General features: G+C 49.3%; 2 protein-coding genes and 1 long non-coding RNA gene across 13 annotated transcripts in view; 1 reads left to right on the forward strand and 2 right to left on the reverse strand.

Moving 5' to 3' along the window:
• Positions 1–9,665: 9,665 nt before the first annotated feature.
• Positions 9,666–19,241, reverse strand: LOC309329054 (uncharacterized protein). 11 transcript variants are annotated; one of them, XM_081839480.1, is made up of 6 exons: positions 18,629–19,239; positions 17,721–17,778; positions 16,393–16,438; positions 12,882–15,486; positions 12,321–12,428; positions 9,666–12,104 (listed from the first exon to the last, which is right to left on the reverse strand). In XM_081839480.1, the coding sequence occupies exons 1-6, from the start codon at positions 18,941–18,943 to the stop codon at positions 9,750–9,752; spliced, it is 5,487 nt and encodes a 1,828-aa protein (XP_081695606.1). In that variant the 5' UTR covers positions 18,944–19,239; the 3' UTR covers positions 9,666–9,749. The 11 variants fall into 11 exon arrangements, with proteins under 11 accessions (XP_081695606.1, XP_081695605.1, XP_081695613.1 ...); XM_081839479.1 differs by having other exon boundaries at positions 9,666–12,428; positions 12,882–12,895; positions 13,004–15,486; positions 18,629–19,237; XM_081839487.1 differs by having other exon boundaries at positions 9,666–10,607; positions 10,830–15,486; positions 18,629–19,241.
• Positions 19,242–20,281: 1,040 nt separating this feature from the next.
• On the forward strand, positions 20,282–21,628 carry LOC309329361. The gene is made up of 2 exons (XR_014151074.1): positions 20,282–21,081; positions 21,226–21,628. It is a non-coding gene; the product is annotated as an uncharacterized lncRNA (long non-coding RNA).
• CLCN7 (chloride voltage-gated channel 7) overlaps positions 21,269–23,801 on the reverse strand; it is a 42,429-nt gene continuing 39,896 nt past the window's right edge. Inside the window, exon 25 of the mRNA XM_081839694.1 lies at positions 21,269–23,477. Coding sequence (XP_081695820.1) covers positions 23,391–23,477 — 87 coding nt within the window. The 3' untranslated portion in view covers positions 21,269–23,390. The remainder of the gene's footprint in view (positions 23,478–23,801) is intronic.

Genomic DNA, 23,801 nt, shown 5'->3' on the forward strand with positions numbered 1-23,801 from the left:
CCAAGGCTGATTTTCTACGCCAGTTAAGATGCAGGTATTTTGTTAAAATACAGGTATTTTGTAGAAACTCCATCCAAACCCTCAGCTCTCTGAAAAGCAAAACAGGGTTCCTTTGCAGACCAACGTGAGCTCCAGAAGAGGGACTTTGTGGGCCAGTTGGATAAAACGTAAGCTCATCTCGCCCCCAAAATCCCGACTCTGGAACCACCGCATCCAAAAGTTCACATTTATTTCACAGAGCGCTCCCCTGGATTATTTCCCTGCCTGGATTTCTCCCTTACAAGAGTTTCCCAACCCTCCTGACAAGCTGAGACGAGACGGCAAAATTCCCTGCCCTGTGCAGAAAGACACACACACACCCATCTCCCCACCAACCAAGCGCAGATCTTACTCAGAGTCTGCTGACTCTCATTCACAGCCAGATAGCAAAGTCTTTGAAGGATCAGATTTACGCTTGTTATCAAGGGTGGGGTTAAGCTCTGGTAGGAATGAGCTGCAAGAGCCACAATCTGATGGGAACTTTGAACATCCAGATCACCCCAGTCTCTGCAGAATTCACTAGACCACAGTCCTGTGGCAGACCAGGAAAGCAGCTTCACAGCCGCTGCAGAGTAGACCTCTGAATTTGGCTCTCCTCAAGGACCAGAACAACCCGCCTCTTCTTACCCCAGAGGCAATCTGCGCACCATGTGCTTTCAGACAGGCCCCATCCCAACCTTGGCTGTTTTCCTTCCAATTTACCATCACCTCCCCAACACACTCAGCGCCATGGGTGTAGCCCAGGTAGGGGGGCAGGGAGGGGCAGCTGCCCCCCCCCCAAAAATCAGTAGAAATCCAATAAAAATACAGAGCAAACTGAGGTTCTGCTGCCCCTAACAAAAGGCCTGCCTGCCCCCCCCCCCCGCCCAACAAAAATCCTGGCTACACCCATACTCTGCACCCGCAACTTTCTTCAAGAACACAGATTTGTAAGAAGTGCTTCACTGGATCAGATCAAGGAGTCATCCAACCCAGTGGAATTCTCCCTCTGGGGGTAAACTGTGCCTATCCATGGAGGTTCCATGCATTACTTTTAATTTACTGCTTTGCAGCAGCAGCTACTGACACTTCAGCTGCCCTGTTTCTGTGCAATACTATCCACTATTATTTAAACCATATATTTTTTCCTGTCCTCCCTGCAAAGGTCACAAGGCAGCACCATTTTACAACAAACGACAAAGCATGCAAGCGATTTTTAAAAAACCAACAACCCTAAAAACCCACAGATTACACCCAGAAGTCAAAACTGACAGCAGGAGTCTTGGCGAAAGCCAAGGTTCTCTGGAATAAAAAGCCAAGTATGCATGTTTGTTTTCCAGATGCGGCACCTGAGATTTCAGTGATGAACCCACCCACCTCAAAGCCTGCAAGGGAGGGGAGAGGTAAGTGAGATAGCTCAGTCTGTAAAGCATGAGACTCTTAACCTCAAGATCACGGGTTCGAGGCCCATGTAGGGCAAAAGATTCCTGCGTTGCACGGGGTTGGACTGGATGACCCTCGTGGTCCCTTCCAACTCTACGGGCTTCTAAAATTATACACCACGTGGAGAAAGCAGAGAGAAATTTTTCCGCCTCTCTCATAAGACTAGAGCTCAGCACCACCCAGTCCAGCTGATGGGCAGGCAAGAGTAAGTTCTTATTGTTATTATTTAATGCAAAGCTATCAACGTTTCCCTTTTCTTGCGAGGTATCCTATTCGGAATAAGGGGATTTCCCTTAATAAAATGGGAAATGTTGACAGCTATGTATTAATGTGCGAAACTCATTGACACAAGACACGAGGGTTTTAGGAGGGGTGGAGGCCCATTCATGCCTCAGTGGCTCCTCTTTGTGTTGGATAAGCGGAACCTCCATACCTAAGTGCAGTCTATCTCTGAATCCCAGGTAGTCAGGGCTGTCAGCTTCAGGCATCCCATGGGGAGAGGGGCTGCATCCAGCCGGCCGGCCAGCGCCCTGGCTTAGGGACCCTCCAGCAAGCCCCGATCCAGCAGGGTCTCCTTCTGAGATGTCCTTACGAAGCCCCCAAAGGGAACTGTCTGAGCACGTACAAAGCAGGCTATGTCTGGCACCATAGCTGTCCTCCAGGAGGCTGGACGCGCCGTATTTTGCAAAGCAAAGCAGCCACGTGGAGACAGTCAAGCCATTGCGGGTGGGGGGGTCAGGCCAGCAGAGCCTGGGCTCCACGTGGGTCTTTTTTTGGGGCGGGGGGGGGGGGTTGGTTGGTTTCTGCATCCCCGTCCTTTAAAAATAAAATAATAAAATGCTCTCGTGTCCCAACCCCGCCAAGCCACCTGCTTCCGGAGTTCCACATCTCGGGCAGAGCAAGGAGCCCAGCTCCAGGGTGTGGGACGGGAGCGCGCCCCCCCACCCCCCACCCCTCTCTCCAGCCGAGCAGGCGGGCGCCAGTGTCTGCTGCGCGCTCCCGGGGGAACCCCGGTGCTCCGTCTGGCTGGCTGGCGGCTTCCGCCTCCCCCCGCCTGCCCCCCCATCTGACAAAAGCCCACCGGGGTGGGAGGGGGGAAGGGGGCGGGGAGCTGCCAGGGGGGGTCTCTTTCTCCCCCCCCCCGCACTTCTGATTGCATAACACCAAGAGACAGGCAAGGGAAAGGGAGGGAGGGAGGGAGGAAGGAGGGGGTGCCGCCCGCCCCCCTCTTTCCCCCCCTCCCCAAATACACCTGCCGGCGTCCGGAGCCCAGGCGAGGATCCCCGCGCGGGGGAGGGACCCGGGGGAATCCCCAGAGGGGCTCCCCGGAGAGGACTCACCAGGCGGCGTTGCACGGGCGGGGGTGTCAGAAGAGATTCCGCCAGCGGGGCGGGGGGGGGGGCACGGGGAATCTCCCGGCTGCCTGGGGCCGAGGCCGGGGAGGGGGAAGAGGCGACCGGGAGCCTCCTGGCGTGGCCGCCGCCCCTCCCTCCCTCCTTGGCTGCTTCTCCTCCACGGCGAAAGCGTGACTCAGGCGGGTGGCGGTGGGGAGGGGGGTGTTTGGTTCGGGACCCCCCCCCCAAAAAAAAAATCTTACCGCGGCCGATCGCCCAAGAGGGAGTCTCCCCGAGTTGCCTGCCTGCCTGCCTGCCTGCCTGCCCCGCGGGGCAGCGACTCCTCTGCCCGCCCCGTCGGCGGAGACAGGGGGGTGTGGCCCGCCAGCCAAGGGAAGGCTGGCCCAGGCAGGGAGAAGAGCTCTGGCTGTGGGGTGGGGGGGTGGCATATAAAACCGATTTGGGGGGGGGTTGGAACTGGGGAAACGGCTGTCTGCTTTCTCCCCCCCCCCAAAAAAGCGCTCCGGCCCACATCTGGCCAGAGGTGTCTCTGTCCCCCTCCTTTTTCTCTCTCTGCAGTTGGAGTGTTGGTGAGCACCTCGCGACCTCGCCCAGCGGGGGCCCTTCCTCGCCCATGCAAAGGCCTGGAGCTCAGGCATTAAAGGAAAAAGAACGAGGAGGGGAGAGGAAAAGCTGCTGCTCCCCCCAACACTCCCTCTCCACTTTGCAATATTCCCCTGCCGCTTTAAGAAGCAACAAACAACCGCGCGCCCGGAGCGTAGGAACAGGCTCCCAGGCTTCGCCAAGCCGGCGCCCCTTGCAGACATTGCCGACTGCAACTGAGCTGCCAAGGGGGACGCAGGGAGGCGACAGGCAAGAAGGTAAGGTCCCTGCCCCGACCAGCTTGCTTGCAGTCCAACATGCTCCAGAAGGGGATCGGGGTGTAGTATAGGCGCTGGAAGAAAGAGGAGACTTTGCAGCACAGCCAGGGCTCTTGCGTTATCAGGCAGCTGCAGCAGGGAGAGAAGCAAACGAGGAGATGCAATTTTGAAATTGCCACCACGCCCACCCGCGGCTACACAGGGCTGGAGGAGCTGGAGGAGAAAGGCCTCGCGGACGGTTCTGTAGGGACAGCAGCTGGAACCAGCGACCGCAGGCACAGCTTGGATGTTTCCACACTTTATTCCTGCCTGGGGGAAAAGGCAAAAATGGCTATTTGCCTCTTCTCCTTCACCACCTCCTGATCTCAAAACATATTACTTCTGAAGACTGCTTCTGTTACCAGGAGTCCTTCACGCATATCTGTGCCTCTCTTAGGGACTAGAATCTTAACTTTTAAAGTGCATGCCCAGGATGCTGTGTTTTGCATCTAGTTTCTGCACTTGCGTGGTGTGGCTGCAGAATCGCTGCATAGGAACACAATCCCGCCTGTCGTTGCACGGGGTTGGACTAGATGACCCCCAGGGTCCCTCCCAACTTTACAATTCTATTATCTTCTTACACACCTGAGTTCAATTACATATTATATTTTGTATTAATTGTATTGCATTGTATCTAACAAAAATACTTAATTTTATTAAAAAAAATATAATTTTAATTTTATAAAATTAATTTTATTTTTTTAAAAAAGGTTCTGTAGCCTCCAGCAGCTTGCCTGAAAGCTGCGTAGCATAGGCTGATATTATTATTATTAATTATTATTATGATTTATTAAATGTATCAAATGCCTATGTTTCTCAGTGACTCACGATAAAATCCTAGACATTTCAGGACTAGGTACGATCAGATGGAACAGGCTCACTGTACATGCTCAGAGGTACTCTCCTCTTTTTAAATATTGCATCTTATGGCATGACTCTAAGAAAGCAAACAGGAGTTCTGAGCCCCAGTAAGCCTCTTGCATACATTAGGCACTGCCTCCACACCCATTGGCTGAAATTCTGTGATGTCACAGTGGCTTCTGCAATCTGTATGGTCACAGAATGCGCCTGAACATTCCAACTGCTAGGGAGGAAAATCATCAGTGCAAAGGGACAAGGAACATGTGCTGTTGTGGGTGGAAAATATTAGGAAGCTGCCTTGTACCAGCTCAGACCATTGGTCCCATCTAGCTCAGTACTGTCCAAACTGACTGGCAGCCGCTCTCCAAGGTTTCAGATGGCATCTCTCCCTGCAGTGTGGAGATGCGAGCGACCACTGAGTATGATCTTTCCTCTGAAATAAGGCAAGTTGAATGTGAAAATACGTAGAAAAACCCCCAATACATTAACTAATGCTTTCTACTTTGGGGGGGGGAGGGGCAAAGAATTGCAATTTTGTTCTGACTATTCCCCAATTTCCAAAAGCTAGCATTTAATAACATTTAGGTAAAAAAGTAGCAATTAGTAACATTTAAGCAGCTCATCAGTGGGATATGCTAAAATACACAATTTAAAAACAAAACTTCCCCAAACTTCCCATAAACACAGTTTCTTACTGTTATCTTTTGAGCCAAACAGTTCCTTCCCATCAGCATTCAGGTCATTTGAAAGAACCATTCTGCCAGTTCAATTAGCAATAACTGCTTGTTTATCCTCCGAGGTCACACTCTGAACAATCCCTGGGAATCGAAACCAAGGCGGAAACTTCTCGGTGGCTCGCCTTACTTGGTTCAGTATTATTGCTGCCGCTCACTTTTAATTTCCTTCGCGGAATGCGCCCTGGGAATCATTTATTGAGATAAATAAATAAACAGCAGGGTGGATTTGCTGCCCTCCAATGGTCACACATGAGCTTTGATTTGCAAAAGCAAAAGTTGTTGCAAAAGAGGGCGCTGCCTGAATTTCAACAGGTGCGGTTATTGTGGCCTCTGAGACAGACATGAAGAGTCACCTGTTGAACTTCTGCCTGCTGTGCAGGAGGCTGACCAGAAGAAGAGGAATCAACCTTCACTGTCAGAGAAGAATGCAAATCATTATAGCATCTTATGCACTAAGGAATAGGAATTTGCACCATAGGCTGAAACTGGTTGGCTTATTTACATTTGCGCCTTGTTGTTCCCTAATTGTAATCAAAGCAGCTGCCAGTTGCTGCTCCCCCCCCCCCACAACGTCTCACTCTTTTTTGCTCTGCAAATTCGGTTTCCTTTCCGACAACCTGCAAGCACAGTTAAGTCTGGTGCTGCAAGAACGCCCTCTAGTGGCTCCAGGTGTTGTTGTTTTCCTGGATGCGGCTCACCACTGTTGTGAATTGCGGCGTGATGCGCCTTTCATGAGGACTAGAACCTTATCTTTCTATAATGCAAGGCGTTTAATTAGTATCGCCATTCCCAGTCTAGCAAAAGCACTTAAGTGGAGGTGTTGAGCGTGCAATGATTATTATTAACATGCCGGAATAAATAAATAAAAGTTCACTGTTAGATTTTTTTACTCCTACTTACTCCCAAGAGCAAGTCAGCAGCTTTTAAAAATAAATAGATACCTTGCCTTTCCTCCCCCTCGCTTTGTTTCCTGGGGGAAAGCTTGGTGCGCAGTGGGTTGCTCTTAAAAGGCGCAGGAGCCAGGAAAAGAAACCGGCAATCCCAGCAGCTCAAGGCAAATACAAGGCTGATCGATCTCTCTTTAATGTGGGAAAAACCCCTTAAATCAAAAGCCGACCTGGTACGATTAAGGTGCAGGACCCTGGTGAGTGAATGCTCTCCCCGTGTTTGCTTTCACGTGGGAAAGAAACGGAGTTGAGTTGAGATCGCTAGATTCCCCTCCTGTGTGGGAATCTCTTCCTCGCCCCCTCTCCCCCCCCCCCGCTTTTTTCTTCTTCTTCTTTAAACTTTCGCTTTCGGGTCTTAAATTGCCCTAAAAATGAGCCCCTCCCTCTCATTCTCTCTGGCGCGCCCACCGGGGCGAGGGGAAGAGGCATTCGGCCCGCACGAGGTTTTAGCGAGGCACGGACGGGGTTCGAACCCGTGATCTTCGGTTTACGAGACCGACGCCTTACCACTTGGCCACCGCGCCTGCGTTGAAAGCCTCGCCTCACTCCCATCTAGGCTGGCGCCGCTCCCGAGGCGGCGGCGACGCCGGCGCGCGCCCCCGACGCTCGCTGCGCTGTCTTGCTTTTTTTTTTTTTTTTTCCTTGTCCGCCGCCAAGCGGCAGCCGTGGGAAGTGCACGCCTTGGAACTCCACACACCCAAGTGCGCATGCGCCTGGGTGTTCTTTTGGGTCTGTTGCTAAAAGACGGTGCGATCCTCTTCTTGCAACTCCGCATCGAGCAAACGCAGAGGAGCCCCGGGGAGAGACAAGACACCTGCGGAGAGGCGGGCAGATGCCCACCCCAAATCTCCATTTGCGAGCTGCTCTTTCCTTTTCAATTAAATTTTGATCCACTAAGGCAGATCGATGGACAAACACAGTATTGAAAGTTGCACAAGACTGTCATTGAACTTATTATTCCAAAACATTGCAAAAATAAAATACGTAAAAACACCACCCATTTTTCCATGAACAGATCAAACTTGTTTTATATGTAATACTGTAAGCTAATTTAATCATTGATTTACATATAAGCTAAACAAGCTATAGCTTAGGGCCCCACTCTTTTGGGCTCCCCCCCAAAATGCCACTATTAATATGCTTCTTAATTATATTTCAGTTCAACAATTACTTTAATGCATATTTTGTTATGTGCAAATGGCTTTAGATACCTATTAGGTCCATAAATTACCATATAACATATATTCAACACAAAAAACAGTGATAATTTGTTGTTGACAAAGGACAGCTGGACATATAAAGGGCCCCATAACCTTCAGTAGCTTAGGGCCTCATCAAAGCTCAATCCGGCCCTGATTGTAACTATAGACCAGATTTTCTTCAAACTATTCAAGTTACAAGAAAGGAGATTCTGACTCAACATCCGAAAGAAAATTTTGACAATAACAGTTTAGCAATGGAGTAGGCTCTCTCGGGATTCTGGAGATTGTGGACTCTCCTTCCTTGGATGGTTGGACGGGCACCTGTCATGGATGCTTGAGTTGAGATTCCTACATAAAAGACTTTTTATGTCTGCAACGACGGCAGCGAGAATGCTACTAGCCCAGAGATAGAAGGAGGAGTACCAACAAAAGAAGAATGGCAGATGAAACTCATGGACTATGCAGAGATGGCGAAACTGACAGGAAAGATCCGGAACTAGGAAGATCAAGAATTTTCTAAAGACTGCAGTAAATTTGTAATTTGTTTAAAAGATCACTGTAAATGGCTAAAATCTTCGGCTGGGATGTAATGACACTTGTAATGTGGCAATTACTTATGATAATTATGGTTATTTAAAATAGATGGATAATGGTAAAAGATGCAGCAATAATAATAATAATAATAATAATAATAATAATAATAATAATAATTTATTATTTATACCCCGCCCATCTGGCTGGGTTTCCCAGCCACTCTGGGCAGCTCCCAACAGAATATTAAAATACAATTGTCTATTAAACATTAAAAGCTTCCCTAAACAGGGCTGCCTTCAGATGTCTTCTAAAGGTCTGGTAGTTGTTTTTCTCTTTGACATCTGATGGGAGGGCATTCCACAGGGTGGGCGCCACCACCGAGATGGTCCTCTGCCTGGTTCCCTGTAACTTGGCTTCTAGCAGTGAGGGAACTGCCAGAAGGCCCTCGGCGCTGGACCTCAGTGTCTGGGCAGAACGATGGGGGTGGAGATGCTCCGTCAGGTCTACTGGGCCAAGGCTGTTTAGGGCTTTAAAGGTCAGCACCAGCACTTTGAATTGTGCTTGGAAACATTCTGGGAGCCAGTGTAGGTCTTTCAGTCTTAAACATGGAACCCATGGAGGGAGGGAAGGAGGCCTGAAGGTTCAAAAGGACCTTGTACTTTAATGTTTGAAATGGTTATGGTAAAATGCATAAAATTATGAAAAAACCAATAAAAATTTATTTAAAAATAAAAAAGACATTCCTGCATTGCAAGGGGTTGGACTAGATGACCCTTGGTTCCCTTGCAACAATTCTATGCTTCTGTGCTTCTGTTGGCCAACAATAACGCCTTGACTTTGGCCCAGGAGCAAATGGACAACCAGTGCAGAAACTCTGAGCAGGCTTCCTAGCTGCAGTTTAGTTACTCTGCCAACAGGGTTGTGGTGAGTGGGGTGGGCAAATCTGCTAATTTCAGTTTCTCAGTTTCTTATTTCCCTCATCTTTAAATTCTCCGCACATTTCCACATCAGTTATTTTATTATTATTTTTAAAGTCCTCATGAAACTCCACCAGCATTTTAGTGCAAATGTCTAATGAAGGCAACAACTGTTTTGCATGTGTTCAAAGAACAAGCAACCACGCATGTGCGCATCGCCGCAACCCAGATGGGGCCAGAAAAGGGGGCGGGGTCATACAAAAGAGGGCATAACGGGGCAGGGTGGACTTCCATGCACTCCACTGATGCGCGCTGGGGTCAGGAACGCAACCCCCCTGCAAAACGGTCATTGCCTGTATACATCTTTTGTATGAAACTTCGCCCAATATACACCTTTTTGCAATGCATTTCCCTAATGTTTATGTTTCTGCTGATAAAATAAACCTCTAGATGTTATTTTCACTTGTACATGAATCTATTTGCACACTTTACCCCAGTATATCATTTTTTATTTTATTTTTTGCACACATTACTTGTCAGGAGAGCTGCGCTGCAGAATTAAACCGGAAATTTCAAAGGCTATCGCTGTGTTTTGCTTTGCAGAGTGCTTCACAAAGTGTGGGGTTTTGTAGCAAACAGAACCAAATTTTTCCTGCATCAATCCCTAGGAGGGAGAATTTCCCCACGACATTAACATATGCAGATGTGGAGCAAACTGTCATAAAACAGCACAAGATGGCCAGCAGCTGGGCTTCGCTTTTAGGCAAATATCTTTAATAGTTTCTTCCTCCCCACCCCAATATCCCTTCTGCTTCTAAAGAAATCCCCTTCTCTCTCTAAGACGGCTGGATTGTCACAGCAGGTTTTTTTGGCACCCCTTTTGCCTCCTTTGGCAAGCCGGAAGGAGCAGAGCTAGTTGCAGCAGTTTTGGATTTGCTCTCCAATCGGACCACCTGGGGGACCCGGTTCCCGTTCATTTTCAAAATCCGCTTTGGAAGGACCCAGCAAACAGGTTTGACTGCCACCCCACTTTTATCCAGGGACATGCAGACGTAACAGAAGGGCCGGCTCGGCTTGGGCTGAGGGTCAGCGGAATGGCTCGGCTGTGCCGATTTCTTTGTTTTCCTTCCTCTCGCCTCTTTGTCAAAGCCAACGTGGACCTGCAGCTCTGCTCCCTGGGACGGAAGCAGCCGGGCTTCCATTTTTTTCTTCAAGTGCAGGTTCAGTTTCTCTTTCACCAGGTCCAGCTCGAGGAAGAGGCTTGCCCTTATAATGGAGGCCTCCTTCTTCCGGATCCTGGCCTTCTCCATCTCTGGCCTGCTTCCACCGGCCACTGCTGCCCCTTTCTCCGTTTCTGCCTCCTTTCCACCAGTGGAAGGAGAAGGAAGCAGGGAGCCAGACTCAGTCGCTGGTTCCTTTTGCCCACTCCTTGCTTTCTCAGCTGGGCCAGCCTCTTTCGCCTTCTCTTCAAAGAAAGGCAAAATAACCCTGCGGTGAACCCCTTCCGACTCCTTTTGCTGCTGCTTTGTAGTTCCAGTACTTCCACCAACCTCTGCTCCTTCCTTATCCAGGGAAACTGGGAGAACCTTTTGGACTGGCCCTCCATCCTTCTCCTTTGGCTTGTCCTTTGTTTCTGCAGTCCCAGGACTTCCACCAACCTCTGTGTCTTTCTTATCAAGGGGAACTGGGAGAACCTTCTGGCCTGGAGCTCCCTCCTGCTGGTCCTTTGGCTGCTCCTTTGGTTCTGCTGCCCCAGGACTTCCACCGACCTCTGTGCCTTTCTTATCAAGGGGAACTGGGAGAACCTTCTGGCCTGGAGCTCCCTCCTGCTGGTCCTTTGGCTGGTCCGTTGTTTCTGCAGCTCCAGGACTTCCATTGACCTCTGTGTCTTTCTTATCAAGGGGAACCGGGAGAACCTTCTGGGCTGGCACTTCCTGCTGGTCCTTTGGCTGCTCCTTTGATTCCACAGTTCTAGTAGTTCTACCAACCATCGTTGCTTTCTCATCAAAGGTAACCTTGTGAACCTTCTGGGCTGGCCCTGCCTCCTGCTCCTTAGGTTGCTCCTTTGGTTCTGCTGTCCCAGGACTTCCACCGACCTCTGTGCCTTTCTTATCAAGGGGAATCGGGAGAACCTTCTGGCCTGGAGCTCCCTCCTGCTGGTCCTTTGGCTGGTCCTTTGTTTCTGCAGCTCCAGGACTTCCATTGACCTCTGTTCCTTTTTTATCAAGGGAAACCGGGAGAACCTTTTGGGCTGGCACTTCCTGTTGGTCCTTTGGCTGCTCCTTTGTTTCTGCAGCCCCAGGACTTCCACCAACCTCTGTGTCTCTCTTATCAAGGGGAACCGGGAGAACCTTCTGGCCTGGAGCTCCCTCCTGCTCCTTTGGCTGCTCCTTTGTTTCTGCAGCCGCAGGACTTCCACCGACCTCTGTGTCTTTCTTATCAAGGGGAACCGGGAGAACCGTCTGGACTGGAGCTCCCTCCTGCTCCTTTGACTGGTCCTTTGATACTGTAGTTCCACTGACCATTGCTCCCTTCTCAACAAAGCTAACCTTGTGAACTGGCACTCCTTCCACCTGCATTTTTTGGTGCTTTGATTCTGCAGTTGTTCTTTCACCAATATCTTTTTCTTTCACATCAAGGGAAATATTGTGGCGCATCCCTCCCACCACCTCCTTCTGGAGGTCCCTTGATTCCACAGTTACAGTTCTCCCAGTGATCACTATTCCTTTCTCATCAAAGGAGATTGGAACAACCTTGTGGTCTGGCCCTTCCTTCACTTCCTTTTGGTGGTCCTTTGATTCCACCATAACAGTGCTTCCACTCATCTTTGTTACTTTCTCATCAATGGAAATTGCAAGAACCTTGTGGCATGGTCCTCCCTCTACCTCTTTTGGTTTGTCCCTTGATTCTACCATAACAGTGCTTCCACTTATCTCTGTTATTTTCTCATCAATGGAAATTGCAATAACCTTGTGGCATGGTCCTCCCTCTAACTTCTTTGGTTGGTCCCTTGATTCCACAATTCCAGTTCTTTCAGTGATCACTGTTCCTTTTTCATCAAGGGAAATTGGGACAGCCTTGTAGTGTGGACTTCCCTCCACTGCCACCTCCTTTTGATGTTCCCTTAATTCCACAATTCCAGTTCTCCCAGTGATCACTATTCCTTTCTCATCAAAGGAGATTGGAAGAACCTTGTGGTCTGGCCCTTCCTTCACCTCCTTTTGGTGGTCCTTTGATTCCACCATAACAGTGCTTCCACTCATCTCTGTTACTTTCTCATCAATGGAAATTGCAAGAACCTTGTGGAATGGGCGTCCTTCTACCTCCTTTGGCTTGTCCCTTGATTCCACCATAACAGTGCTTCCAGCGATCACTATTGCTTTCTCATCAAATGAGATTGGAAGAACCTTGTGGCCGGGCCCTTCTTCCAGCTCCTTTTGAAGCTCCTTTGTTTCTACAGGTCTGGTTCTTCCTCCGACCTCTGTTGCTTTCTCATCAAATAAGATTGGGAGAACCTTGTAGTGTGGACCTCCCTCCACCTCCACCTCCTTTTGGTGTTCCCTTAATTCCACAATTCCAATTCTTCCACTGATTTCTTTTTCTTTTTCATCAAGCAAAACTGCGAGAACCTTGTAGTGTGGACCTCCCTCCACCTCCTTTTGGTGGTCCCTTGATTCTACCATAACAGTGCTTCCACTCATCTCTGTTACTTTTTCATCAGTGGAAATTGCAAGAACCTTGTGGCATGGCCCTTCCTCTACCTCCTTTTGTTGGTCCCTTGATTCCACAGTTACAATTCTTCCAGTGATCACTGCTCCTTTCTCATCAAAGGAGAATGGAAGAACCTTGTGACCTGGTCCTCCTTCGAGCTCCTTTTGAAGTTCCTTTGTTTCTGCAGTTCTGGTTCTTCTTCCAACCAGTTCTGGTTCTTCCTCTGTTGCTTTCTCATCCAGTAAGATTGAGAGAACCTTCTGACATGGTCCTCCCTCTACCTCCTTTTGGTGGTCCCTTGATTCCTCCATTCCAGTTCTTCCAGTGATCACTGTTCCTTTTTCATCAAGGAAAACTGGGAGAACCTTGTAGTGTGGACCTCCCTCCAGCTCCTTTTGGTGTTCCCTTAATTCCACCATTCCAGTTCTTCCAGTAATCACTGCTCCTTTCTCATCAAAGGAGATTGGAAGAACCTTGTGGCCTGGTCCTCCTTCGAGCTCCTTTTGTTGTTCCTTTGTTTCTGCAGTTCTGGTTCTTCTTCTGACCTCTGTTCCTTTATCAGCAATGGAAATTGGGAGAACCTCGTGGCATGGTCCTCTCCCTACCTCCTTTTGGTGGTCTCTTGATTCCACCATTCCAGTTCTTCCAGTGATCTCTGTTCCTTTCTCATCAAAGGAAATTGCGAGAACCTTGTGATGTGACACTCTCTCCAGCTCCTTTTGGCGGTCCTTTGATTCTGCAGTTCTGGTTCTTCCTCCAACCTCTGTTCCTTTCTCATCAAAGAAAATTGGGAGAACTTCACGGCATGGTCCTCTCTCTACCTCCTTTTGTTGGTCCTTCGATTCCACCATTCCAGTTCTTCCACTGACTTCTATCTTTTTCTCATCAAAAGCAATTGCGAGAACCTCGTGGCTTGGCCCTCCCTCCAGCTCCGTTTGGTGGTCCCTGAATTTCGCCATTGCAGTTCTTCCACTGACCACTGTTCCTCTCTCATCAATGAAAATCGGGAGAATCACGCAGGATGATCTTCCCGCTAGCTCCTCCTGGAAGTGCCTTAATTCACGGCCTCTGATCCCTTGTCTGCCCTCAGCCTCCACTCCCTTTTCCGCTCCTTCTCTTTCAGCTGACGCTCCATCTGTACTCAAGGAAAACCGGAGAACCTTGCTGGAGGATGCTGTCTCTGCTTGCATCCCCATTTTGTGTGGCTTTGGGGGCTCTGGGACTATCAGCATTTGATCCAAGCCAAGAGATGTTTCCTCCTTGGGATGCCTCCTCAAAATGATGCTGGGTATGTAAGGCTCAGAGGGTGCCCTTTTCATGATACTTGTTTCAGTCCCGCTCAGCTGTGAAGAACTGTAGGTCAGCTCCGCCACCGACTTTGAATAGGGCGTTGGAAGTTTCGACTTGTAGGCCAAGTATTTGTGTCCGATGTTCAGGTCAATGATGCAAGGAGCCTCTCCTGTGGCGAAGGGCAGGCAAATGTGTTTGGGCCTTGGGGTTTTGTTGCCAAAACGGATCGGCTTGGGCAGAGGATTTGCAGAAAGGACCTTGTAGAGTCGGAAGGATTCTTCCACCATTTCTGGAAAGGCGCCCGTCTGCATTTCTAACATCTTCACCGTCATGTGGAAAGTGAGCTTCTTCACGTCTTCTGGCTCCATCGAGAGGAGAATATACTTCCCAGGGGAAGTCCCGGTTTTATGGCCTGGTCTCTTCATGAGGAAACAAGGCTTCCCGCTCTCTTTTGGCTGGTCCTCCAAATGGAGAAGGTAGTACTTCTTGGTTCCTGGAGATTCTCGTAAAGGTTTCGCATAGAGCAACGTGGCGTTTCTGTGTGGAGACTCAAGAGGCAGGGGGCTTCGGGCACAAATTGTCTTTCTCTTTGGCCTCTGGGCCCTGCTTTCAAGCTCCCTGGAAAATTCATCCGCACAGGGTCGAAACCACGATTCAGACTTGGAGACGAGGGTGGGGACGCCACACCGCCTCTGAACCATTTTCTTTTTGACGTGAAATTCAAGGGAGCCTCTGGTTTCCCTGTCCATCTCTTCCAGGACTAAAGGGGCCAGCTCAGAGTCACGCGGAGGGGAGCTGGTGCAGGAGATTGCTTTTGTCACAGGCTGCTGACTGGTGGGAGAAGAAGGCTTTGGCAAGCTTTCCTCCGAGGCACTAGAATGTTCCTGTGCGCACGTCATATCCATCTCTATACACGGAAGTGGCATTTGGTCCGAGCAGGACAATTCTGGAGGTTTCTCCTCCCTCTCCTCTTGATCCGTGCAACTTTCAACACTCTCTTTCTCCATCAGTTTGGGAGGAGAGGGTGGCTTGGCCTTATGTGATAGTGCAGGGCCCATACGAATTGCCAGGCATTTTTCCACCAAGATGACCTGGTCTTCTTTTTTATAAGTTGCGCTCTGGAGAATATTTATCTGTGTAAACGGAGCCATAGGCGGGAAGGAAGGGATTCTTACGACTTCTATATGTCTTTCAGGCAGCAATGGGACCTCCAGCGGTTCACGCTTTGGCACTATCAAGCAGGGCTCCTCCAAATTGGAGCAGGAATCGGAGCTTTTGCTCTCCGTCACATCCGAGGAATCTAATACGGTCCACGAAGTATCTCTAGCATCCTGGAAGTTTTCAGAACTTGAATGCAAGTCCAGACATTTTAAATGAGGTAGGCAGGAGGAGGAGGAGGAGGAGGAGGAGGAGGAGGAGGAGGAGGAGCAGGAAGCATGGCTTAAAATGGCCTCATACTTCAGTGGAGGAAATCCATCATATTTTGGACATAAACACTCCTCTTGATGCCAATTTCTCATATCTTCACATGGAACAAGAGAACAGTGGTGTATTTCACAAGGCTGCTCACAACTGCAAGAAATAAGACAAAACAGAGTTGTTTTGTACATTTGGTGCGTTAATAAGGGTCAGGTCCAACTGAATTTTAGTGTGTGTGTGTGTGTGTGTGTGTGCGCGCGCGCATATATATATATAATGGTTTACAAATGCTTTAAAATAATAGATCCATTGAAATTAGTGGGCCTGGGTATTGCATGCCCATTAATTTCCCAGAGGGCTATTCTGAGTAATGCTAACATTGGACACCACCCAAATTCCTACCATTTCTAAAAGTTCACATTTTTTAAAACTACATGTCTATGCAATTTCTAAGATCGGGCTGGGCAATCACATGAAGACGAGAAAAGAAAAGGCAGCGTGGAAAAGAATGTACCAAGTTAGCATAAAGCAACATAAAACTATGTTTTTGTGTTGAGGGGAGTGGGGACCGAGTTGTGTCCTACAAAACATTTTAGGAACCGCCTTAGGATGGAATTCAACGCCAGGGAGATACAGAGCAGACCCATTGAACTTAGTGGGCAGGCCTAACTTCTATGTCATTGTGTCTACTCTGGAGGAAAACAACAGAGGGAAAAGAGGGACAGGGATGGCAGAGCATCTGCTTTGCATGCAGAAAGTCCCAGGTTCAGTCCCCAGCATCTCCAAGTACAGCTTGGAAAGACCTGAAAGCCTGGAAAGCTGATGCCCGATACGAACCTAATTCTTGTTCATATTCATCCCTTGTTAGCTTGTCTGGTTTGCATTCATCCCTTGTTAGTGTTTCTTGTTTGCATTTATCCCTTGTTAGCTTTCACACCAGCTGGGGCTGCCTTTTACTCCCCAGGGCCCTTACCAGTCTTCTCCCAGAAGACTCCCCACCTGGGCGCCCCCTAGAACACAGCCCAAATAACATCCCTTTACTCTAGAGCGCGTACCTACCTTTCAAAATAAGAAGTTAACGGTGTCCCACAAACGCAAAGACATTCTACGACAAAAAAATAATTATTATTTGTTTTGAAGATTTATTATAGCTCTGTGATGTTTAATCAATGAATGACATCGACTCGGGGGTACGAAAACCTTTTTGGCCTGAGAGCCACATGGCAGTAGTGGGTGGGGCCGAATTAAAAGTAGGCGGAGCAACACATGTAAATTTTACCTTTAGTTTCCGCACAAACGCTCCTTTCTATCTATCCTCCATTCACTTCTGTGGGAGGGTTTTTCTTTTATTGTCATTCCCACATCAACAACTGTCCCGCCGGCATTGCCATGACGAAGCATATTTTATTTTACTTTCTTTATAAAGGTATTTATAAAACTGCCAGCTTGAAATAAGAAGTGGCGTACACTATGTTAAACCAGCAACAGACGTCCCACACTGATGGCAGTATAGATCTCCACAGAGAAGATGCAATTATTACAGGACTTGGAAAAGAACAAGTTAAGGGCAGCGTTAAAAACTGAGACATGGAATCTAGGAGCTAAATGGCACCTTCAACCTAGGTTATGGGCTCAGCAGCGGAATGTCTAGGCACGCTTTTTATAACAAGAATACAAAGCTGGAAATGAATGAACTGCGGCTAAAATATTATGTTCATTTTTCACATGGTCTAGTTCTTTCCTGCCCACCCCCCTAATATTCTTAAGAGGGATTCTTCTCCAGTCTTCTTCCAGTTACTCTCTGAACTGGCAGTGGGGAGGCAGAAAAAGGTCTTCCTTTCCTTCCACTCAGGGCGCGGGTGGCGCTGGGGTCTAAACCACTGAGCCTCTTGGGCTTGCCGATCAGAAGGTCGGTGGTTCGAATCCCCAAGACGGGGTGAGCTCCTGTTGCTCAGTCCCTGCTCCTGCCAACCTAGAAGTTCGAAAGCACGCCAAAAAGTGCAAGTAGATAAATAGGTACCACTCCAGCGGGAAGGTAAACGGAGTTTCCATGCGCTGCTCTGGTTTGCCAGAAGTGGCTTAGTCATGCTGGCCACATGTCCCGGAAAAACTGTCTGCGGACAAACATCCACTCCCTCGGCCTGTAAAGCGAGATAAGCGCCGCAACCCCAGAGTCGTCTGCAACTGGACTTAACTGTCAGGGGTCCTTTACCTTTTCCTCCTTCCCCCCTTCCACTCTGCAGCTTTAATCTGAAATCTTAGGCGCAGTACTGCGCCCATAACTCAGAAATGCTCACACTAATGAAATTCCCTGTCACAAAATGCACCTAGAACAATGGGAGTTTCGAACACTGCTTAAGGGGGAAAGTCAGGTTGCAAAAACATACCATTTTTTCCTGGTGCTTCCTGCTCTGCTTCTCTCTCTAGTTTGGGAACCGTTTCCACCTGTGTGAAGGCAGATGAGTAAAGTGAAAAACGGATTACCTGCTTTCCAGTTCTCTTAGATAGCTGTCCTGCTACGTCGGCCTTCACCTCAGAATCATAGGGGTTGGAAGGGACCCCAAAGGTCATCTTGCCCAACCCCTTGCAATGCAGTGATCACAACTAAACAATCCATGACAGAAGGCCACCCAACTTCTGCCTAAAAATCTTCAACGAAGGAGAGTCCACCACCTCCCAAGGGAGACCGTTCCACCATTGAATAGTTCTTACCATCAGAAAGTTCTTCCTAATATTTAGTCAGAATCTTCTTTATTGTAATTTGAATCTGTTGATCCTGGTCCTACCTTCTGGAACTGCTGAGATATTTGATGATAGCTATCCTATCTCCTCTCACTCATTAGGTAGTAAAATCCATGTTAAACTGCTGTTTTAAGGGTTGTTTTTAAAAGTCTGGAACGGATTACAGTGGTACCTCGGGTTAAGTACTTAATTCATTCCAGAAGTCCATTCTTAACCTGAAACTGTTCTTAACCTGAAGCACCACCTTAGCTAATGGGGCCTCCCACTGCCGCCACACCACCAGAGCCCAATTTCTGTTCTCATCTTGAAGCAAAGTTCTTAACCTGAGGTAATATTTCTGGGTTAGCGGAGTCTGTATCCTGAAGCGTATGTAACCTGAAGCGTATGTAACCCAAGGTACCACTGTAATCCATTTTGCATTACTTTCTATGGGAAAGTGTGCCTCGGTTTTGGAACAGACTTCCGGAACGGGTTAAGTTTGAGAACCAAGGTACCACTGTAATTTTCTCAGCCATAACTACTGAATACGCTTTAAGGAGAAACATCTCTTTACCAAGCTCACAGTCACCTCGCGAGGCTTCCCTTGCGAAGAAGCCGGGCCCGATGAGGTCCAGATGTTTAGCACCAGCCACAGAAGCAGCAAGGCCGATCCCACCAGGAGGAACCCCCAGGGCGAGTCCGAAAGCCAGCAGAAGCCATGCTGCAAGCAGAAAGACTTGCGGAATTTCAGCAGCTTGTTCCCCTCCTGGTAGGGGGTGCCTGGGTTTTCCCGCACTACTATCCTGCCGCTGTGGGGGGAAGGATCTCTGTTTTGTTTCTTCCCCAACAGCAAGGAACTGAGCACCAAAGCTGCATATGCGTGTCTCATGCTAGGTCCACGCCGCTGCGTCAAGGGCGCATTCCAAGCGGGTGTTTGTGTGTGTTTTACATCCACCCCATCGCGCCAGGAAGCCAAGCTGGGACCTTTGCGACAGCCCGGTTGCCGGTCCGAGAAAAGATGGGGCAGGTCTCCGTACAAAATGTTGGCCTCTCATCTCAGTTATGTCACAATAAGATCACTGCAGGGCCTGGTTGCTAAGGGACTGGTTTGTGGCTCAAAGATGGTGGAGAGGGATGCTTTCGGGGTGGACACAGTTTATCAAACTTGTTCCCCTTAACGCCGCTATCTGTCAGGAGTCCAGGTTCCCAGCTTGATAACCCAGTAAGCGTAGGTAATTAAAAAGGATTTATTGCAAAAACAAACAGCTCCGGACAGCTCTAACGCAGCTGCCGGCATTATCACTCAAGATGACCCTTCTGAAGACTCCTTCCGGTGTCTACAGAATATATGGAACCGTTGCCCTTTGCATCTCGTTTTGCTTCCGATCTAGCAGCCCTCCCATTTGCCGACTCTTCGGACTTACTGGATTAGCTCCAGCCTCTTCCTTTTCTGACCAACCATCTCTGTGCCTGTTCGCTCCTGTTTGTGCTTTCTGAGAGTTTTGGCTGTGTTCCAGCCCGCTCTCCGCTACAGCCTTATCATCCTGCCATTCAAGGTCAGAAGAAGGTGAAGCCTGCAGCTGTCGGCTCTCCTCTGCCTGAGTGAAATCCCAGCCTGTCTATTCCTGGCTGCTTTTTGCAGCCAGCTGCAAAACTTCGCTTGGAGCTGGTGTATTCATGACACGATCCTTTGTAGATTTAAGAGTTCTAAGATGTGGTCAGCCTTTGTAACCAAGCTCCTTCCTAACAGGGGGCTAAGGATCCAACACAGATCGTTGTAGGCTTGGAACCTCAGATCTCTTGCATCCCCCAAGAAACAGTGTACCCTCCAACTGTCCCCATTTTCCAGGGAACGCCCCAGAATTACTAAAGCCATCCCAGCTTCCGATTTTATCCCAGAATGTCCGTTTCCCCTGCCAGTGCAGCTGTTACTGAGCTCGAGGAGCATGAGTTGGTGCTTATCCCATGTGGTGGCGGTGGCTGACATCCCATGGTGTCTCCCTGGCCACCGCTGCCAGCCTCCTCCCTTGGACAGCTTATAAGTGGCTGATGAGGAGCGTAGAAGTGGAGAGATTGCCTCTGCCATATTATGTGGGCCACCTTTCTGCAAAGTTTTGTTTTGATTGCAACACTTTTTGCTTTTGTGTGTGAGTGTGTTATTGGTTTGTTGCGGTTTTGCTCTTGTTTTTTTTATTACAGGGAGGTTTTTTGTTTTGTTTTAAAGTTTTGTTGGAAGCTGCCCAGAGTGGCTGGGGCAACCAAGTCAGATGGGCAGCCTATAAATATTATTATAATTATCTTTATTGAAAGTTCAAAAATACATAATTACATGTGCACTAAATATGGTGGGATGTAAATAAAAGACAGAAAAAGAAAAAGAGAAACAGAACCCGTGTAGAAGGGAAAATAAAGGAGGGGGGAACCCAAAACTGTATACATTATTGTACTTCACCAGATCTTAACCTATTACAGTATTTTTAAGAACGGATTCAAAATATCACTGAATTTGTCCATGCCAAGTCTGTGTTTACAGGCAAGTTGGTTCATATGTTGTGAGTTTGTATAAGGCTTCAATCCAATCGTAGAAGGGATTATATTATTATGTATCTTGTGTTTTATTTTGCATTTTTATGTCGTGAACCGCCCCAAGATCTGCGGATGAAGGATGGCATACCAATTTAATGAATCGAATAAAAAAAACCAGCCGAACAGTTGCTTGGTTTTAATGACACCTTCGCTATACCTTTCTTCCAAACTCCCCCCCCCCAGACACCCTTTCTAGTTCCATCCCCCAAACATGTATGTGTTTAATAAGGACCTTTTCCACTGTACCTGCCCCCCCCCACGCCCAAAGAACCTCTTCAATACCAGAGATATTGCAGCAACAGGAATCAGAAGGGGGGGGGAGTGCTGTTGCCCTTTTGGGTTTCCCATAATGGGCATCTGGTTGGCAGCTGTTGAGAGCAGGATGCTAAACCAGATGGGCCACTGGCCTGATCCAGCTCCTCATACGTCCTTTAGGACAGTGTTTCCCAACCTTGGGCCTCCAGCTGTTTTTGAACTACAATTCCCATCATCCCTGACCACTGGTCTTGCTAGCTAGGGATGATGGGAGTTGTAGGCCAAAAACATCTGGAGGCCCAAGGTTGGGAAACACTGCTTTAGGATAAGGAAGTAAACACAACACAGGAGTGAGAGAGCGAGAGCGCAAAAGTATAAATAGTTTCCTTTTTAATTTCAGCACAAAAAAAAGAACTCTTCCACCAGGTGTTCCACGTGATAGAAAACAGCAGAGGAGACAGGTGTCTGCCAGATGTGGGGAAGGACCAGGAGTCAGGAAATGGGCCTGCTGGTTGCCAACACCCCTCACACCAAGACTGTAAAGCAGGCATAGGCAAACTCTGGCCCTCCAGATGTTTTGAGACTACAACTCCCATCATCCCTGACCACTGGTCCTGTTAGCTAGGGATGATGGGAGTTGTAGTTCCAAAACATCTGGAAGGCCGGAGTTTGCCTCTGCCTGCTGTAAAGCCTGGGTTTCTCCAGCTGGTTTTGGACTACAGTTCCCATCATCCCTGACCACTGGTCCTGCTAGCTAGGGATCATGGGAGTTGTAGTCCAAAATTAGAGAAAACCTTGCTATAAGCTTAGGAAGGCCCGTTTGCCCTTTGCTAAATCATCTCCTGCATTCCTTTCCTCCCTCCCTAGGCTATTAGAAGCTCTGGGCAAGCATGCCCAGATGTACACAGAGGCTGAAAAGAGGAGGCCCCAGTCCTTGGGGGCGAGACAGGCTGCTTCAGGTTGAAGTGGGCACATTGGTTGGTCCGGCATCTTGTTAAACTTGCCAAAACGCCACCCGCCCAGCTCACCTGCCCTTCCTGCCCATAAGGGTGTTCCTTCAAGCTGCTTGGGTTTTCCTTCTCTTCTCCAGTGGTGGCTGGAGCCCAATGGGCAAAAGGCAGGGAGCCCGACAGTAGGTGGCGCCAAGGCCAGACAGAGGCAGAGCCAGCTATTTCTAGCTAAGTCTTCCAGCTGAGCATAGAGGAGGAAGCTAACAGAGACAGGATTGCTTGTAAGAAGGCAGGTAGGGTCCCCCCCCCCGGGGTGTGTGTGTGTTGCAGACCGATAGTGGCGGAGCAGCGCCCAATTTGCCCTACCGGACTGGCCTCCACTGTAATCTTCCCTACCGCCAGCTAAACATGCAAACAGGCGCAAGGCAGTGTGAGAATTAGGAGTGGGGTGGGGGAGAGAAAGTGGATCCGAACAACCATGAACGAAGGCAGGCTGCTGTTTGTAAGGGTGGGGTGGGAAGAAAGACCCTCTGAACCTATCAGGAAGACTCTCCGCCTGGGAGTGGCGGGTGAGGACAAAGGGCTGTACACAAGCCCAGCGGTGAAAGCTCTTCACAGCTGCAGACCCAGAGGGAACGAGCGCCGCCGCAAGGGCTCCCCACAATCTCAGCCTGGGTGTGAAGGATTTGGGAGCAAGAGAGATCTAAGGGTAAGGGAATAGGGCTGGGACACTGCTGAGTGTTGAACCAGCTGCCAGAGTTTCACTGCTGGGCGATGAGCTCTTGGTGCAGTGGCTGGATTGGGAAAAGGCCACTGTCACGCTGCCCAATTCTGTCAACATGCCTGGTAATGTTAAATCAGGGGCAGCTAAGTAGATTCTTGTTGAGTCCACCAGCCCTGATCACTGGCCACAGAGATTGGGGGGGGGGGGTCCAGCAGCAACCAGGAAGAGGATCACAGTTCAGTCCCTGCTCCCTGGCTTTACACACAAGTTAAAAACGTTTAGCTGCATGGGAGGTGCGTTGCGACTGTTCCCAGAAAATGCCGGCCAGGGTCTCCAGTCCAGCATTGATCAGAGCATTTTTTGCACAGCAGGATTGACAAAAGGGGTGTGGGGGGGTAGCGAGTCTTGGAAGGCACGTTTGGCAAGAGCTGGGCCAGAGGAAGAAAGCTTGGTCAGAAATGGACACACACACACACACACACACACCTCCCAGCCCAGGTCTGTAACAGAGACAGGGACTCCTCTCTCCAATTGTGGGGGACGCCCCTCCTGAAGCCCCGGGGACCCCAAAGCAGTTGTACAGAGCCTATCTGCAGTCCCGTGCGGAGAACCTAAGGTCAGGATGGTGAGAGGAGCGCAAGGCTGAAGAAAGAGGAGAATGGCGACAAGGAGGAGAGGCTGGGGACACAGCGAAGTGCAGGACTCCACACGCCGGGCGTTTCGGGGTTTGGCTTCACGTCCGCGGTCTCCCAAGGGCAATGGCGCCGGGAGGCTGGCGAGAGCCTGGTGCACAGCAAGGTCCGCAGCACCCAGTGGCAAAGTCACGTCTGCGCCAGGGGCAGCTCCTCCAAGCCTTCCTTCCCCAGGCGGTATCGGGCCAGATCCTTCCGTGTCACCAGACCCACCACCTGCAGGGAGAGAAAGCAGAAGATCAGGTCACTCGGGAGCAGCAGAACCAGGCCCTGAGCAGAGGTGCTTCTAGGTAAAAAGGTAAAGGACCCCTAGATGGCTAAGTCCAGTCAAAGGCGACTATGGGGTTGCGGCGCTCAACTCGCTTTCAGGCCGAGGGAGCTGGCGTTTGTCCACAGACAGCTTTCCGGGTCATGTGGCCAGCAGGACTAAGCCACTTCTGGTGCAACGGGACACTGTGATGGATACCAGAGCGCACGGAAACGCCGTTTACCTTCCCGCCACAGCGGTGCCTATTTATCTACTTGTACTAGTGTGCTTTC

The sequence above is a fragment of the Podarcis erhardii genome (assembly GCF_964252035.2).
Source record: "Podarcis erhardii genome assembly, chromosome: 14".
Lineage (NCBI taxonomy): Eukaryota > Metazoa > Chordata > Lepidosauria > Squamata > Lacertidae > Podarcis > Podarcis erhardii.